At 34.4% G+C, this 17908-nt stretch overlaps 1 protein-coding gene and 1 pseudogene across 1 annotated transcript; both read right to left on the bottom strand.

Moving 5' to 3' along the window:
- Positions 4853-5426, bottom strand: OR6C7OP (olfactory receptor family 6 subfamily C member 7O, pseudogene; annotated as a pseudogene).
- Positions 13941-14885, bottom strand: OR6C1V (olfactory receptor family 6 subfamily C member 1V). The gene has a single exon (XM_001490916.3). The coding sequence runs from the start codon at positions 14883-14885 to the stop codon at positions 13941-13943; it is 945 nt and encodes a 314-aa protein (XP_001490966.2).
- Positions 14886-17908: the final 3023 nt, after the last annotated feature.

Here is a 17908-nt window from a genome sequence, read left to right on the forward strand (position 1 = left end):
TGGTTCTGAAAAACAAGGTGTTCTACAAAATTCAGACAGAAACTTTTTCAAACAAGATGTCAGAGCAGAGCAATGATAATTTCAAAACAAGAGATATTATTAGTTTAGATAGGAAGTAGGCATTTTGACACTTACATTTATGTGTTGATTAATTTAACAAATATTTTACTGAATGACTATGCTGCAATAAATCCTTTAGTAGGCATAATGAACAAAATGTTTCCTTTGCTTGAAAAATGCTCATAGTCTGTTAATAGAGATAGTCAAGAAGAATGAAATTCCAGGACACTGTGAAAATTTCTGTCATATTGGTAAGCACACTGCACCATTCCAAGAGGTTCATGTGATTCTATATGATTGTAAAATATAGCAAAACAGGTCCAATTATATAAATAGAGCAAAAAAGGAGGCTTGAGCTTGAGAACTTGAACACAGGAAACCTGAGGTCAGAAAGAGACGTAGAGCATGATGAACACTGAAGAGCTTTGACTATGAACACAAAGATTTACTGGGACTCAAATCAGCCTTATGGAGAATGACTAAGTAATGTCTATGAGTGAGATAATGAATTATCAACCGCATAGTCTACAGCTGTGGCCGAGGTTGGTGGTGTGGATAAGTCAGTGCTCAATCCAAAAATGACAGAGTGTCTTGCCCATAAGAGACTAAATTATCATGCGGATATATATTACATCTGAGATTACCAATAGAAGAGTTGAGGGAGTCTTGAATTTCTTTGGCTAAAGTGATTTTTTCGTATTGTCCAAGGGATTTAAGTTTATTTCCAAAGGAGTAATTGTCTTCTGAATGTTTAGTTTTCTGAGATATGTTATTTTAGAGAGAAATCCCCATAGGCTAAGGCTGCCATTTTCAATGGGTTCCTTTAGTGCTTTTGTGAAAGAATAAATTATCTAAATAGCATTTTATTCTGAAATTCTATGATTCACTTGTATATTTTTATTTTTCAAGGTTTCTCCCCTCCCTCGGGAATTGGCAAAACTTATTTTGGGGGCATAGTCCCAATTTGAATCACTGTTCTGATGTTTATTGGCCATATGTAAGTTATTTGTTTCCTATGAATTTCTGTCTCATTCTCCGAAAGGAGGAGGAAAACATCCTTACTTAAAGGGACTGTTAAAATCCTAAAGGAATAGGTAAAGCATTTAACATAGTTTAAAACATTTAATATTCACATGAGGAAGTAAGCCTTGGTTTTATTGCATTATTTTTCTTTGCATAATAAATTGAATCAAAATTCTCTCTTTCATGGAAAGCATAAAAAGGAAGTAACTGTTACTTGTTATTTATTTATTTCCACATGACTCACCATACACTTCTCTCCCATTTAAGACTCTTTTATTTGCAATCATGATTCTCTTTGCCCAAATATCCATTTAGTTGTATTTATTATTTTTACTAGGAATCCTTATTTGTTTACTGAAAATGTTGTGAGAAACTCCATCTTTTATATTGATATAGCACTTGGTATATGCTTTTATAAGAGATTTATTCTATTATGTAACATCTACATTTTTCCCCCACAGGACTGGACTTATTTATTTATTTATTTTTAAAGATTGGCAGCTGGGCTAATATCTGTGGCCAATCTTTTTTTTCCCCTCTTCTTCCTCTCCCCAAAGCCCCCCAGTACGTAGTTGTATATTCTAGTTGTGAGTGCCTCTGGTTGTGCTATGTGAGATGCCGCCACAGCCTGGCCTGATGAGCGGTGCCATGTCCACGCCCAGAATCCAAATCGGGGAAACCCTGGGCCACCAAAACGGAGGGCGCAAACTTAACCACTCGGCCACGGGGCCGGGCCCCCAAATGTCTACATTTTTTTTTTTTTTTCCTTTTTTTCTCTCCACAAGCCCCACAGTACATAGTTGTGTATTCTTCGTTGTGGGTTCTTCTAGTTGTGGCATGTGGGACGCTGCCTCAGCGTGGTCTGATGAGCAGTGCCATGTCCGCGCCCAGGATTCGAACTAACGAAACACTGGGCCGCCTGCAGCGAGCACGCAAACTTAACCACTCGGCCACGGGGCCAGCCCCCCAAATGTCTACATTTTTATCTGTTGCCTGAAATCCTGTGGGGTGGGGATGGTATGTTCTAAATGACTAGCTCATGCCTGTAACCTAGTGGCTTTAAAAAGTGTAGTTAGAAACAACATCTGAATGAATTATCACAATGATATAAGAATTAGGAAGAAATTATATCTGTAAGATCCTTGTTCTACTTCTAGAAAGCTTTTAATATCTATATATAGTTATTGAGTGAAGAAAAAATACTGTACGCATAATCACTTATTTTATTATTTATAGGATATCTTTTTACAGTATTCAATATATATTATCGTTATGGGTTTTTCTTTTTGTTTTGTGCACGGACCTAATTTGAGAAATAGACCTCAGTGTTTCCTGGTTGCAAAGTGATAAATATTTGAAATAGCTTGACATCTCCTAGAAATTTAGAGTGTGGTTATTGATATAACATCTTTCATATACATCTGAGATAATAATAGTTATGGATTGATACACAGGTCAAATGAGTAGAGAATCAATCCATGATTCACAACAGAGGTTGGGGCCAGAAGGAGCCCTCTGGGAAAGTTTCAGAGATCATAATAATCTTTTTCCCAGTAGCCCTTCTTTACTCAGGAAATAATGTGATTTTTTTATAACACACAAGATAATGACAAAGAAAGAAAAGTGAAAACTAAGATGACAGCCAAAGTAAACAAGGTTTATCACATGCGTGAGACTTGAGGGTTAAAATGAAGCAACATTTTGCAATTATTGTGAAGTTGACCATAATTCTGCCAGGAGAAAAGGCAGGAAAACTGACATTTTTTTTTTTTTTTTTTTTGTCAATGGCAACACTATCTGGCCTATTGCTTGCTTAGACACAAATTCATACGTTTATCAAATTTAATTTTTAATTATGTGTTATTTTTTCTCCCCACTAGATTATGAGTTATTTTAGGGCAAGAATCATCCTTTTTCATTAATATATACCCAACGTCTGTCATAAAATAAGTAAGTAAAGCCCTGAATGAGATAAATACACGTAAGAAAGTCCGTTAACAATTCTAATACTTAACATGAACGTCTATTCATAAATTATTACAAATGAAAGTCAGTGTGAAAAAGAAAGTAACCCTACTAGTGCGAATTTTGAGGTTAAAGCAGAATGATTTAAATCCCAGTTCCGAAACCTGCAATCTCTGTGAACTCGAACTCTCAACCTCAATTTCATTCTGTTCATTCACCTATAAATGAGGAATAATGTTCACTTTCTAAGAGATTTTGTACAGTGAATATTGCATGTGACTCACCTAGTACAAGGCAGAGTGTGTGGAACATATCAGTAGATGCTATTTCTTTTTTCTTACCCGCCAAAACCCTAAAGGCAGCTCTAGGCCCTCAGATTAAAATTTAGTTCTCCAGAAAGTTGAACTCTCACCAGTTGATCATAGTTTCATGCATTTGCTTGACATGTTTTACATTGTCTCCTCTCTGGTTTTTAATTTTTGGAGGTATTTAATCTACCTAAATAAAATACCTCTTACTAAAAGAGAATAACAATTGTAGGTACCTCATGAATTCGTTGACGGGATTAGATGAGCCAATACAAAGAAAACAATTAGAATAGGTCTTGAATATAGTAATTGCTGAAAAAAAATTATTTTATCTTCTACCCCTCCTCCTCTTCCATCTCATACCCCTTATTAGTATTATTAATAGCATAAAGAATTTGAATATATATATGAGTTTCTAATCTTTTATAACATTTAAGTAGATCTTTACATTTTATTCCCAGTCCCCTGGTGATTGTGGTTATTTGATTTCATAGAAATCAAATAGAACTGAAATTTCCCAGTAACATTCATTTCTATTACCTGATAAGAATCAAAAGTTCAGAAATTCACATCTATCCTGATACTTTTTCCATCAAACTAAATGCCCTGTGTCTGCTTAAAAACAAAACACTGCTACTCAAAATCATAATCTTTAACCCAGATTTTTTACTTCATCCAAATACATTTGAATAAAACACCTGAATTTACAGAAAATTATGAAGCAATAGTCCGCTTTATCAAATTTATTGAGTTCAATGTGGGGAGATTTTAGTATGGGAATGGAATAAAGAGGTAATTGTATAACTATAGTGAAGGAAAGAGAGTTTGGAGAGAGTATATTCATACTCATACAGAAAGCATTGACAAAAAGTTCACTCTTTTAACACTACTAATACTTTCATTTACTAGAGAAAAATACAACGTTTTGGATGGTGGCCATAGAGGCTTGCTTCACTTGCTGGTTCTGTAGGGTATACATAAGTGGATTCATCATAGGAGTGACAGAAGTATTCAGAATAGCTACTCCTTTGGTCAATGATGCAATTTCTTTGGCTGAAGGGTTGGCGTACATGAATATGCAGCTCCCATAAGAGATGGAAATGACAATCATGTGAGAGGAGCAGGTAGAAAATGCCTTTTTTCTCCGACTGGCGGAAGGCAGTTTCAGAATTGTCCTAATGATGAACATGTAGGATAGAATTATTAATGCTAGAGTCAAAAGCAAAATCACTATTGGGGCCAGCCAGTGGCGCAGCACATTCCACGTCCGCGGCCCAAGATTCGCCGGTTCAGATCCCTGGTGTGGGCCTATGCACCACTTGTCAAGCCAAGCTATGGCAGGCGTCCCACATATAAAGTGGAGGAAGATGGGCACAGATGTTAGCTTGGGGCCATTCACCCTCTGCAAAAAAGAGGAGGATTGGCAGCAGATGTTATCTCAGGGCTAATCTTCCTCAAAAAAAAAAAAGGAAAATCACTATTGCAGAGTAAAAACCAATCACTTCTAGGAACCATGTGTCTGAGCAGAATAATTGCAAGAGGGGAAAATAGTCACAAAGTGATCGATGACATTGGAGCCACAGTAATCTAATGGAGGAAAGAATAACTGGTAGAAGACATTTAAGAATCCTACCAGCCAAGCACAAAAGATAAGCAATGTGCAGAGTCCTGTTCATGATGGTTGTATAATGCACGGGTTTGGAGACGGCTACATAGCGATCATAGGATATGGCAGTTAGAAGATTTCAATTATAATGAGGAAAATGAAGAAAACAACTGAGCTTTACCATGACTGTATGAAATAGTTTTGTCCCTGGTGACAATTGTGCTCAGAAATCTGGGAATACAGACAGTTGTAAAGGACATTTCTAATAGAGAGAAATTCCTGAGGAAGAAATACATAGGGGTCTGTAGATGGGAGTCCACCAAGGTGAGAGTGATGATGGTCAGATTTCCAGTGACACTTAACATGTATGTGATAATTAAAAAGAGAAAAACCACAATCTGAAGCTCAGGGTCATCTGACAGCCCTAGAAGAATGAATTCTGTGGGTACGGTGCGGTTTTTCATTGCCGATGAACAGAAAAATGCATGTTGAACAGAAAATTCTTTTCCTCCCTTTTTCCTCCCTTTAGAACAGAAAACGTATGTTGCCTCTATCGAATATAAAAAAGTTAAAACAAGATTCAGGCTAAAGTATAAAATTTTTAAGATATACGTGATGATGAATAATCTATGAAAATAAAAATCACACATTCCCTTCAAAAACTCTGCAATTTCTATTCGACCTTACATTCAAGTAATGAATATTATCTGAAGTTAAATATTGATCTCTTTTCTTTGAAAATACACTATCACAGGCCATGGATAAAAAACTTTGTGCTAATATTTAAACAGAAACTATGTCTTCTAATGTTTCTTTAAAATTAAGCGTACAATTATTCTTTAAAATATTAGCTCCTTTTATAAAAAATATGAAAATATTCTAATTGATTTTTTTTCTTTCCTCAATATTATAAAAACTGGTCTGGATCGTGGATAACGTAAATACAGAGTTTGAAAGCTCATAGAGGTTATTGAGGCCTCCCTCCATATTTTATATTTTGAGGCCCACAGAGTTTAGGAAACTTTCACAAAGTTAAACAACTAGGCGACATGGTAATCATCTCACTTTAGAGCAAGCATGTTGATCCATGGGAATGTTTTGCTGGCATTCTCTCCTAAATTAAATTACTATCTTAAGAGTTTAGTTGATGTTATCACTCACTCACATCATTTTTTCTTTTTCTGCTAACAAAGAAGGATAAGAAAGGTAAACTTCCATTACTAAAATGAATAATTGCTTAAAAACAGTTTAATTTACACCATGCACAATTCATTTTTTTTACAATATTGCTATAGCAAAAGAACAAGTAGACAGTCAAAATAACACTTACTGGGAAGCAGATATTCTTTCCAATAGAGAAGATCTTTTCTATAATCCTATTTCTGTAACAGAATACTATTTAAACATAGAAAAAAGTAAATGAACAATCCAAGACTTATTTCTGTGCTCCTGCTTTGGGCCTCTATTAATAGTCTTGTTGGTAGTAAACAATTATTTAGATTTTAATATTGAAAAGGTTATAAATTCACAAACACATATGCAAATAATATTCTTAAACATTTAAAGAAAAGGGAATAATATATATTATATTGAAGAATAGCAATTTTACTGACTTTTTGGTTCTTCTTGATGATTTAGAGTCAGATTTTATTGTCTCATTTGCTTAAATATTTACAGAATTTCAGGACTGCTAAATTGAGTTAGCAGTTTATTTGGTTTCTATTGTACTCTCAAAACAGACATGATGATTTAACATTTCCCTAGCTCTCAAAGGTTATAGTTCTCTTTGTTGTTAGACTAGTAACGTCAGACCCACAATATCCTTCATTCCTGATATTGTAAAAATTTTGGAACATTTTGTTATAAACTCATTCTTGCTTTTCTTCTCCCACCTAAGCTCCATATACAAATTCAGTTACACCTGAATGGACTACTAAAGTACTCCTCAATTTGCCACTTTTCATATGGTACAAAATATTTTTTTATTGAAACACTTTCTTTGTATTTATGCAAATATTTTAAATGAATATTTTGTAATTCTATGATTATACATCTATGAAATCTAAGTAATATTTTCCTTAGGCTTCAGAGACTGTTATATTTTCCTGGAAATGCTGCTTTGGAAAATAGAAAGTAAGGAATGTTCTTCTCTATGTATGTCATGCAAATGGAACTGGACTTGTTTTATCTGTGTCTTTCTTGTTGGCTCAGGGGGATTCACTAAGTAAACAGAGTGTCAAGGAGAGGCATCATTGAAAGATGCAGGTGGATCATTGATGCTGGTCTTTTTATAAATATTGATAAGAAAGTACAAAAGAGGGGCTGGCCCCGTGGCCGAGTGGTTAAGTTCGCGCGCTCCGCTGCAGGCGGCCCAGTGTTTCGTTGGTTCGAATCCTGGGCGCGGACATGGCACTGCTCGTCAGACCACACTGAGGCAGCGTCCCACATGCCACAACTAGAAGAACCCACAACGAAGAATACACAACTATGTACCGGGGGGCTTTGGGGAGAAAAAGGAAAAAATAAAATCTTTAAAAAAAAAAAAAAAAAAGAAAGTACAAAAGAGCAAAACTATTGAGGTGAATGAGGCAAATGTATAGGCAACACGTGATACTGAATGTGTGAAAGTTTGACTTAGAATTTGACTTTCCTATGTTTGCACAAGGAGTCCACATTTTTCTCCCAGTAATTCTGGTCTTTAACCTCAGGAGAGTTAGTGTGCTTATCTCCTCTGAATTTTGGCAACTTAGAGAAGAGTTCTTTACAAAACCATAAAGAAATGGTAGAAAATAATGCTTTGGATTTCTAGGATGACTTTATTGTCTTCCAAAATGGACAACATATTAAAGACAGATAAGGAGTTCTGTCCCTGTATCGGCCCTTTGAATTTAGGGAAAACTTTCCCACTGCCCATGACTAATATCATAGCAATGTTTGCTAAATGTTGCATTTATTGCCTTTTAACTACTTCCTTTCACAATATCACTTACTTTCATTAAATCCTTTTTTATATTTGTGCATATGATATCTCATTGTGAGAATATTTATGAACCAAGAAAATAAGCATTTGGAAATCTTGCATTGGATATTCTTGTTTATTTCCACATATTCTGCAATGAGAGATGTCATTTTTATTACTAGAAGAATATAATACTCATATACTATATATACATACATGTGTAATATAAATTGTACATCTTATAATTTGTCCTTATTTTCTTCACTGTTATAAATATGGAAATGAAGAATATGTGCATTTAATGTCAGGAGTGCAGATTATCTATAGGACTGAAAGATGAGAGTATTGGAAAGTAAGACAGAAGGAAGAAAATAGGAAAGGGCAAACCACTGGTGAACACACAGGACAGTACATAGACATTGAGATACGTCAAGTTTATAATTGATACACATTAAAATAGGCATTGAAAATATTTAATATATTTCAGTAGAGACTTGTTGTTAGTGCTGTCCAGTCAATTCTGACTCCTAGTGACTCTGTGGACAACAAAGCAGAACCCTGCCTGGTTTTTTGTGCCATCCTCTCCCCTTCAGGCGCTCTATCAGACGTTGTTCCACTGCTATTCACAGGGTTTTTGTGGACGTTTTTTTGGGAAGTGGGTGGCCAGGTCCTTCTTCCTAGTCTGTCTCGTCTGGAAGCTCCCCTGAAATCTGTCCACCACGGGTGACCCTGGTGGTATTTGAAATACGGGCAGCATAAATTTCAGCAACACATAAACACGCAGCTGTGGCAGTGTGACAACCAAAAGATGGGTGATGTGGTTCCCTGACTGGGAAATGAACCTGTGCCAGGGTGGTGAGGCCTCTGGATCTTAACGACGGGACCACCATCAGTAGAGATAGTGAAACTGATTTTCTGCTTATGAAAATTCAACTCCTTCGCCTTTATTTTTGTATCCAAATAGAGATTCTTTTCATGTTTTGTTTCTTAAACTCTTTAACAATAATACATGTATCAATCATTTTATTGATTACCAGGCATTGATTATACACTTAAATTGTGTCATTTTTTTCCAAACGGACAATAAAAAACCTCATGAGGTGAGTATTATTATTCAGATAAAGAGTTTGAGGCAGAAAAAAGTTTAAGTATCTTGCCTTCACCACATGTGTTGTTGTGAGCAACGTCTTTATTGATTTTCTTAGAGGGAAGAGAGTGAGTTTGATCTCACAAAGCACCACATTTCATTTGAAAAATCCTATGAGACATGTTTCTTCTCCATAATATCTTTTCTCAGACTCCTAGCTGCTAAATTGCCTCTCTTTCTTCCTTGATCACTCTTCTCATTCTCTTACTTTCTACTTTTATTTTTTGTTCCTAGTTCCTAATAGTTCTCTAGCTTTTCTCCGGGCCTCCTAATAATTCACCCTTTTGAAACTGATTTATTTTTATTACAGTCCTGTCCACAAGCTAGTAGGACATCTGCTTTTTGATAACGTGTCAAATTATCTCCAATGTATTCTGAGGTTGATGAGTGACTATGTTTAAAGCCAATGAAACATACATAGTTCAGCTACCAGGATTCTCCTCTGAATTTTGGCAACTTCACTCTTCTTAAAGAGTGAAGGAAGAATTTCAATTACAAATAATATTTTGCTTTAACATGCTCAAACTCCAAAAGATAAAATTTATTAAATCAAAGTGGCTAAAGGGTCCAAATATTTTAAGACCTTCTTTGAAAACCTAAATTGAGATCATATTACTGAATAATTCCGGTGCATGTTACCAAATTAATTCCAGTGATATATCATCATCCTTTATAGGTAAGTCCCCCAGCAAGATGTCTGATTGGCCTACCATTTACTGAGGACCATCATTTAATTGAGTTATTATTCTATAAAGTGAGTTTAAAATCTCAGAAGTTATTTTATTGACAGATGATGTTGGACTTCATATAGTACCAGGTGTAACCCAAATAGTTAAAAGAATATTTTTATAAGATGAATATGGGTTTACATCATTTGGAAATTCCTACCCTTAGAAAGCTCGAAAAGCAAACCTTAATAAGAAGAGTTATTACTGACCTCGTGAAAAGTCAACACACATAAAATAAAAAAGGGTTATCAACTGGCCTAACATAAAATAAAAGGAGAAAAAGGAACATTAAACAAACACCTTAGAGAATATTCAGTTAATTATTTCCTTGTCAATCAAAATTGTCTAGCTTTGATGAAATACATTTTATTTGAACGTTGTTTTAAAGCTAAGTCAACGTTATGTCCATTATTATATAAATTGTGTTTATGTTGGATAAAATATTTAGTTAATGCTTCTGATTTCTGCGATGCTGGAACCATTCTAAATTATGCAACTTATTGATTTATTCAAAAATATTTATTGAATATGCACTACACGGCAGATGCATATTCTAAATGAAGAGGCTGTGACTTCTTGTAAATGTTCAACCGTCTCTCAGGGGATAGAAGTAAGGGGCAGCTGTGCAGAGTTTGTCAGTTTCTATGATGTGAAGTCTCCCGTGATGGCAGATTTCAAGCTGCTGATATGACGTTACTGAATGCAGCATTGAGGAGAGACACACACAGTTGGCTCTTGGGAAGTGATACAGGCAGGCTCCACACACCACTGCTGAGAGCACATCATTTTGTCTACAAAGGGGTGAGGGATGTGAGAGAATATAGACAATAAGCAATGAACTCGATAAGTAAATTATAAGTTAATAAGTGTTTTGTAAAGGAAGGGAAAATTTAAAAACTTGGAAGTGGGAAGCTACTATAATTTTAAAAAGTGTCATTGGATAGGCCTTACTGAGGTGCCATTTGGACAGAGAGCTGAAGGAGTTGAGGGTGTTAGCCATGCAGATACCTGGGAGAGCAGAACTTCAGGTTTAAGAAACATTTAGTGTAATTGCACTAAGGCCTTGGCAGGAAAATCATGTTATTTGCACATAAAGATTTGTTTCTTCCTTCCTAATATTTTTAAATATGTTTGTTTTTTGTGCTAGTGCCCTGGATAGACCTTCCAGCAAAGTATTAAATAAAAAGCAGTAGCAGGAATTTTCATCTTGTATTTGATTTTACCAAGGATATTGCTGTGGTTTCAGAAATTAAGCATGATATTTGAGGTAATTTTTTATTATGCATATTTTCAAACATACACTAGGATAGAGAACTGGAAAAATAAATTTCATGTACAGATCAAGCAGATTCAATAAATATGAAGACTTTTTCATATTTCCTTTACCCGTCTTTTTTAGTTTTTTTTTTCTTTTGTTGACGTATTTTAAACCAAAACCTAAGTCTCATACCTTTTCACTCCTATATATTTTCAGTATGAATTTCTAAACTATATGTTTATTTTCTTGCTTAACCACAGTGCAATTTCCACAGCTAGAAAAATTAACAAAAAATCTTTGGTTATCATTTACAACCTTGCCTATACTCATACGACCCCAATTGTGCCCAAAATATCATTCTACAGTTGACATTCAAATTAGAGCCAAACCGGTGGCATCCAGCATATCTGGTTGTGCTTGCCTATGCAGGTACTGATTTGGTGGATGACCTTTATCAGGTTAATAATGTTCTATTCTTTCTATTTTACTAAAAGACTTTTTAAAATCATAAATGGCCACTGCATTTTATCAAAGAGCATTTTTCTTTTTGTTTTACTTTTTTTCTCTTTAATTTGTTAATGTGGTAAACTCCACAAATAGATTTTCTAAAGATAAATTATCTTTGGAATAAAATCATATGTAAAATGAAGTAGTAGGTTTCCTAATTTCTTTTAATATTTTATCTTCTATTTTATGAGTCAAATTGCTGGTTATTTTTCCTTTCTCATATTATCTTTTGATATCAAGAATGATATCAAAGTCCATAAAATGAGTTAGAAATGTTTACCGCTTTTTTCCTCTGGAAATGTTTTATAAGATTATTCTCATTCACATTCATAATAAAAAATAAAAGTTAGAGTTAAATTTTAAAATCTTACATATATTATTGAATTTTAGTCAAATTATCTTACATTCAAGGTGAAATAATATGTGGGTCAATGTTTATGGAAAAATCTAAGACAAGTGTGGGCAAACTATGCTTCATGGGCCAAATTTGGCCCATCGTCTATTTTTTTTAAAAGTTTCATGGGAACACACCCAAGCCCAATCGTTTACACATTGTTTATAGCTGTTTTCATATGACAATGCAAGAGCTGAGTAGTTACATCAGAGACTCTATGGCTGCAAAGTCTAAATTATTACTGTATTGCCCTTTACAGAAAAAGTTTGTTGACCTCTGATTTTGACAATCAAAATGTTCCTACAGATTCCAGACATTTATAAAAACCACTAAGGAGTTGGTATAGAGTTATATAGAAAGCTGAGTCATCCAATAATACCAGCATAAACTTCCTCATATTTTTTGTAATAATGTTACAATTCTTTTGATTCCCAGATCTACAGCAATCTGCACTTTATTGTATATTTTTATTGAGTGATTGAGAACCAGCAATTATCAATCAAATCTAAACTTCAATATTTTCAAATTTTCCCAATTTAGCTTAGAAATGATAGTTCCAATAAAAAGGAAGGAAACAGTGACTCCATGACCCCCCAGAAACAGCTGATCTCCTCGGCGTTAAATTGTGACAACTTTGTTTCTCAGCAAATCATCGAGCTGAGTCTCTCAATTGAGTATAGTACATGAATATTATGAAGAATTTGGCCCAAGTGATTATGATTCTAGTCTTTCTTCTCTTTTCAAGAAAAAAGTTAATAAAAATTTAGGATATTTTTGAGTATCCTCCATTCTTATTTCAGCTTTTGACTTCACGGAAAACAAGAAAAAATTTCATGGCCAGAGTTGTCTGATCTTGTATGATCACTGTATAAATTCTAATCAGTAAATTTTCCAATGAAGTCCCACACTCTAATGCATAAATTAGAGTGAATGTGAAAGATTTGTTTCACAAAAAAAAATTCTCAAGTTTACGTATGGTGACTGCCATTACCTTCTTTATTCCTGTCTATATGGCTTGTCACTTAAGTAATTGAATGAATTATATGTGTGAGATATTATATCAAAATGGCCACAAATATGAGAAAGTTATAAAACACTTAGCTATTGGTTATCAAAAAGAGCAGCTTAACATCAAGCATTTATTTAAATATCCCACTGAGCCACAGCAAATTGTAATCAAATTTGGTATCTAGTAATTTTTATTTCTTCATGCTTCTATTAAAAATTGGCATAATCTGTATGGCAATTATAGAGTTCCAAAAAATTGGGGGTTATTTGAAAATTTTCCCTAAGCAAGTATGTATTCATAACTGTTTTTTAAACTAAGTTGTATGGCCCAGAAATATTAAACTGCATAACGAAAAATGATTCTTGATTTCTTAAGAAAATATAATTACATGATTTTTTTAGTTGTACTGTTTTTCACATAGTTACTACATGAGCTACAGCATCAAGTAGATAGTGTCCATAATATTCTAATAGGTCTGTCTAAGTATGTTTATAGCAAATTAAAAATAATAGTAAACATGATTTAATATTTCCTGAATTTCTAGAAAAAGTGTTTCCTGGTCAAATCATAAAACACTGTTCTCTCTTGTTCTGTCTCCTTCTTTCTTTAATTTTCTAAGCATTATTGTGAAAAATTGGAATTAAAAAATATCTAGAAGATGGAAATGAGGTCAATCTCATAGTTAGAGGGTAGAAAGACTAGCCAAAGGAGGGAAGTGCATGAGAGAAGATTTGAATTTGAATGGAGAAAAGAAAAACTTACCTATCTCTCTGCTGGTGTATAGAGAGAGCTCCATATCTGTACCTGTATCTGTATCTGTACCTGTATTCAAATATCCTTAGTAAACTGCTGACAATAGAAGTACAAGCAATGCAAAATACCTCCAGAGAGGCTCTGTGAATATTAACAGACTTTTGAAAAGCTCTGTTTTTCATCTATTTGCTTTTGATTGTGCCTCTAATTTATGATAGCACTTTCATTTTTTCATTTGCTTGTGAAAAAGAGTCTTCCTCGCCATGTCCACGAAGGCTCCCTTGACTTGCTGATTCCTTAGGCTGTAAATGAAGGGGTTCAGCATGGGGGCCACTGAGGTGTTGAGCACAGCAACTCCCTTGCTCAAAGACACTCTGTCTTTTGCTGATGGATTAATGTACACAAAAATGCAGCTGCCATAAGAGATGGAGATGACAATCACGTGGGAAGAACATGTGGAAAATGCCTTTGTCCTCTGACTAGTAGAAGGAATTCTCAAAATGGTTCTGATGATATAAATATAGGACAAAATTATTAATGCCAAAGTGAACAATAGAGTAAGTACAGCACAAGAAAAACCCACTATCTCTAGGAATTTTGTGTCTGAACAAGAGAGATGTAGTAAGGGGAAATAATCGCAAGTAAAATGGTCTATAACATTGGACTTACAGTAATCGAGCTGTATGAATAGCATGAGTAATGGGAGTATGATGAGGAATGAAACTAGCCATGAAGAGAAGACAAGGAGTGTGCAGACTCTCTGATTCATGATGGTCGTGTAGTGCAGAGGCTTGCAGATGGCGATATAACGGTCATAGGACATGGCAGCCAGAAGGTAAAATTCAGTGACTCCCAAGAGAATGAAAAAAAAGAACTGAGCCATGCAATCATTAAAGGAAATGGATTTATCTCCTGAAATAATGGTGCTCAGGAACTTGGGTGTAGTGACAGTTGTGAATGAAACTTCTAATAAGGAGAAATTTCTGAGGAAGAAATACATGGGGGTCTGGAGGTGGGAATCCAGCAGGGTGAGGGTGATAACGGTCAGGTTCCCAGTGATGCTGAGCATGTATGTGATGAGCAGAAAGACAAAGATCAGCGCCTGAAGCTTTGGGTCATCTGACAGTCCCAGGAGGATAAACCCTGTTATTTCTGTGTAGTTTCTCATTTTTTTTCTTTTCTTGTGTAACCTAGAGGAGAAAACACCATGAGAAGGCTTAAAGAAAAGAGGATTATCCATGGGTAGTGCTGGAATTTGTCTCTGGAAGCAAACATATTATACCACACTAATTTAATTTAGATTTTTAAAATAAGTTAATGAAACTAGGTAACATGTTTTAAAGTAAATTTTTACCATATGCCAAGTTCTGTGTTCTACATAGACTATTTCTTCAGAAAATCCCTATTTTACAGGTTGCAAACAGTCTAAAAAGATTTTTTTTAATCTTATCCAAATCGCGTACCCTAAATGGGAAGAACAAAGATTTAAACCTAGGTTTTTCTGAATATTTGAATTACTGAAATAGAAGCACCACTTGTCCACTTTTAAAAAGACTTCCCTAAAGTGTTCCCTTCCCTTTGAAACACTATTCGTCCTTTCTTCAGCCCCAAGGAAAGAGTCTCATCTCCTAATTTCTGTCACCTAATTTCTCATATTATTACTTAGTAGTATAATATAGGAAAGTCATATATGTCAGGAAAAAGGTAACTCAAATGGATATGTCTCCAAAATTTGAGTTGTTGGAGTTAAACCTTTAACAATGTGACAGCTTTCTACGTTTCCACCCTGGCTCACATTCACCTTTTCCAGTCACCTACTCCTCATCTGAAGACACAGACACTGAATTCTTAGACATGCTCTTGTCAGATATTAGAAAGCATAGAGTAGAGAGGAGGCAGAGTAGAAATTTAGTAGATTGGATCTATGTCATGGGCTAAGGAAACCAAATTGTATGACTATCTAAGTAAAACATTATCTTCTGCAGAACTTTTTTTTCCTTCAAAATTTCTCCCATCTAAATGGCGTCATTATTCTCTCTCTGTATATATATATGTGTGTGTGTGTGTATATATATATATATATATACACATATTCTGCATCCTAACCCATATTATATTTGTATGTTTTTCCTCTTGTCTACATCAGCATTCACTTATTAGAAGCTCTATTTGGTCAATACCTTGAAGTAATCAATGTAACAGCACAGGAAAGCCCTTTATTCTCTTTTCCTGAATAATAATAATAATGATAATAACACATTTTAAAAGGAAGTTAAAAGTTCCCTGAATAAATTCAACCAGTCCATTTTCATATCACTCATTCTGTGTACTGTCACTAAATAGTAAAGTTTTCATTTCAGTGTCATGAGAGAAATTTTTGCAATAGAATATTTAATTTAAAGATATAGGATTGTTGATTTGTAGTATGTAATGCATCATAATACTGTGAAATTTCTCAAGTTTTTTTCTCTGACATGCCTGAGCTCTCTTATCACTCACCTCAGTATTTTCACTCAGTATTTAGCCAAAAATATCACTATGATGATTTGAAGAAACTTCCAGCTGAGATGGATGGCAGCCAATGCTGCTGGGATAACATGTGAGATTCACAAGAAAATGAACACTTTCCTTTGCTCTTCCTCAGGGACTGGAGTGAACAGGCTGAAGAGAACTTACAAGAAAAACAGACATTACAATGACATATTCTGTAAGCAAATTAATGGCAATTCAAGTACATGATAGATATTTACAAACATAAATGTCATTGTTCTCACTGAACAATCCTCTGTAATTAAAGGCTGGGCATGGCTCTGATCTTTAAGCCATTTCTGTGATGGTTTAGGTAGAATAGTGAATAATATATCCAAACTGTAAGACACCATTTCAGGTTAACTTCTTAACTACTCATCTACATTTGTTTTCCTAGTCACATATAACTTATGGTAACAAGCTCCATATTCCTTTCTCCCCCTATCTTTTTAATGAATTCTAATTTTATTGAATATCTCACTGTTGACTCAAGCTTGTGGCTCATTGAAAGTGAAAGTTAATCTATTCAATAAACAAATACTTGCCATTGCATTAAGTGAAATAACTGGAAATGGTGAATTTTAAGGACGGTCTTGTTGAGAAAAGAACAATAGTATTCCCCTAACTGTCCAATATAAGGAAGTAAAAATATTTAAAGGCCTATTAAAGGGTTAAGAAATTGTTTTTCCTTATTTTTTTAAATGAATTGTGAGAAGCTCCTAAATTCCACACTATAATTGGAAACTTGTTTTACCATCCTGCATTCTACATGTATACTAAATTCTCTCTTCTTAAGTTAAAGTTCCTAGGAAGTCCTAGGTAAAGCTGGGAACACATGCATCCTTGAAGCAATCTGCACCCTCAACATTACTACACCATTTTCTCACTCTCTATCTTTGTCTCTCACTTGACCATTTTTTCTTCCTGGTAGGTCTATATGCTAGGTTAATTTGTCAGAGAAGAGAACCGAATATTGGTTTAATTTGATATCTTGAGTAATAATTTGGCTTTATAATAACCCCTAATTTTTTTTCTGGGGTGATTCATTCCATTCCCAACTGTATTTGCTGACATCTAATATCATGTAAGAACTTCATCGTGACTGAATGCAAAAAATCTCATGAGAACCAACTTAGGGTTTTTTTTAGATTATTGCATTAGGACTGCCTTAGAATATTCCTAAAATTAGTTCAGAATTCCATTTCCCTGAGTCCTCTGAAAGAAAAATGAAGTTGCTTTTTTTTCCTAATGGAAAGGGAAGTCAGATCAAGTCAGATCAAAGCACCAACCAGCATGAATAGGAATAATGAAGGAAAACAAGAATCACATAAATCACTCTCAAAATCTACAGGTTTTTTATAGAGATCTTCTACTAATACCCTGATCGTCTCAGCTTGTTAACTCGTATCCATATTTGAAGATAATTTTTAAGTTAAAAAAGAAAAGGAATCCTTATAGAAAGTATGGCATCAGGACTTAATATGAATTTACAATGTGCGGGATTATTGGGGCAAACTTTAGGCTTTGCATTTAAAGAGAAATGGACTAAAAATGCAACTTTCTTTGAATTTTAGGGTATTTCATTTTAAAAATGAAAATAATATTTCATGGAATTATTCTGAGGACTAATTTAAAGATTTTATTTTTCCTTTTTCTCTCCAA

Source organism: Equus caballus, chromosome 6 (genome assembly GCF_041296265.1).
Source record: "Equus caballus isolate H_3958 breed thoroughbred chromosome 6, TB-T2T, whole genome shotgun sequence".
NCBI classification, from domain to species: Eukaryota; Metazoa; Chordata; class Mammalia; order Perissodactyla; family Equidae; genus Equus; species Equus caballus.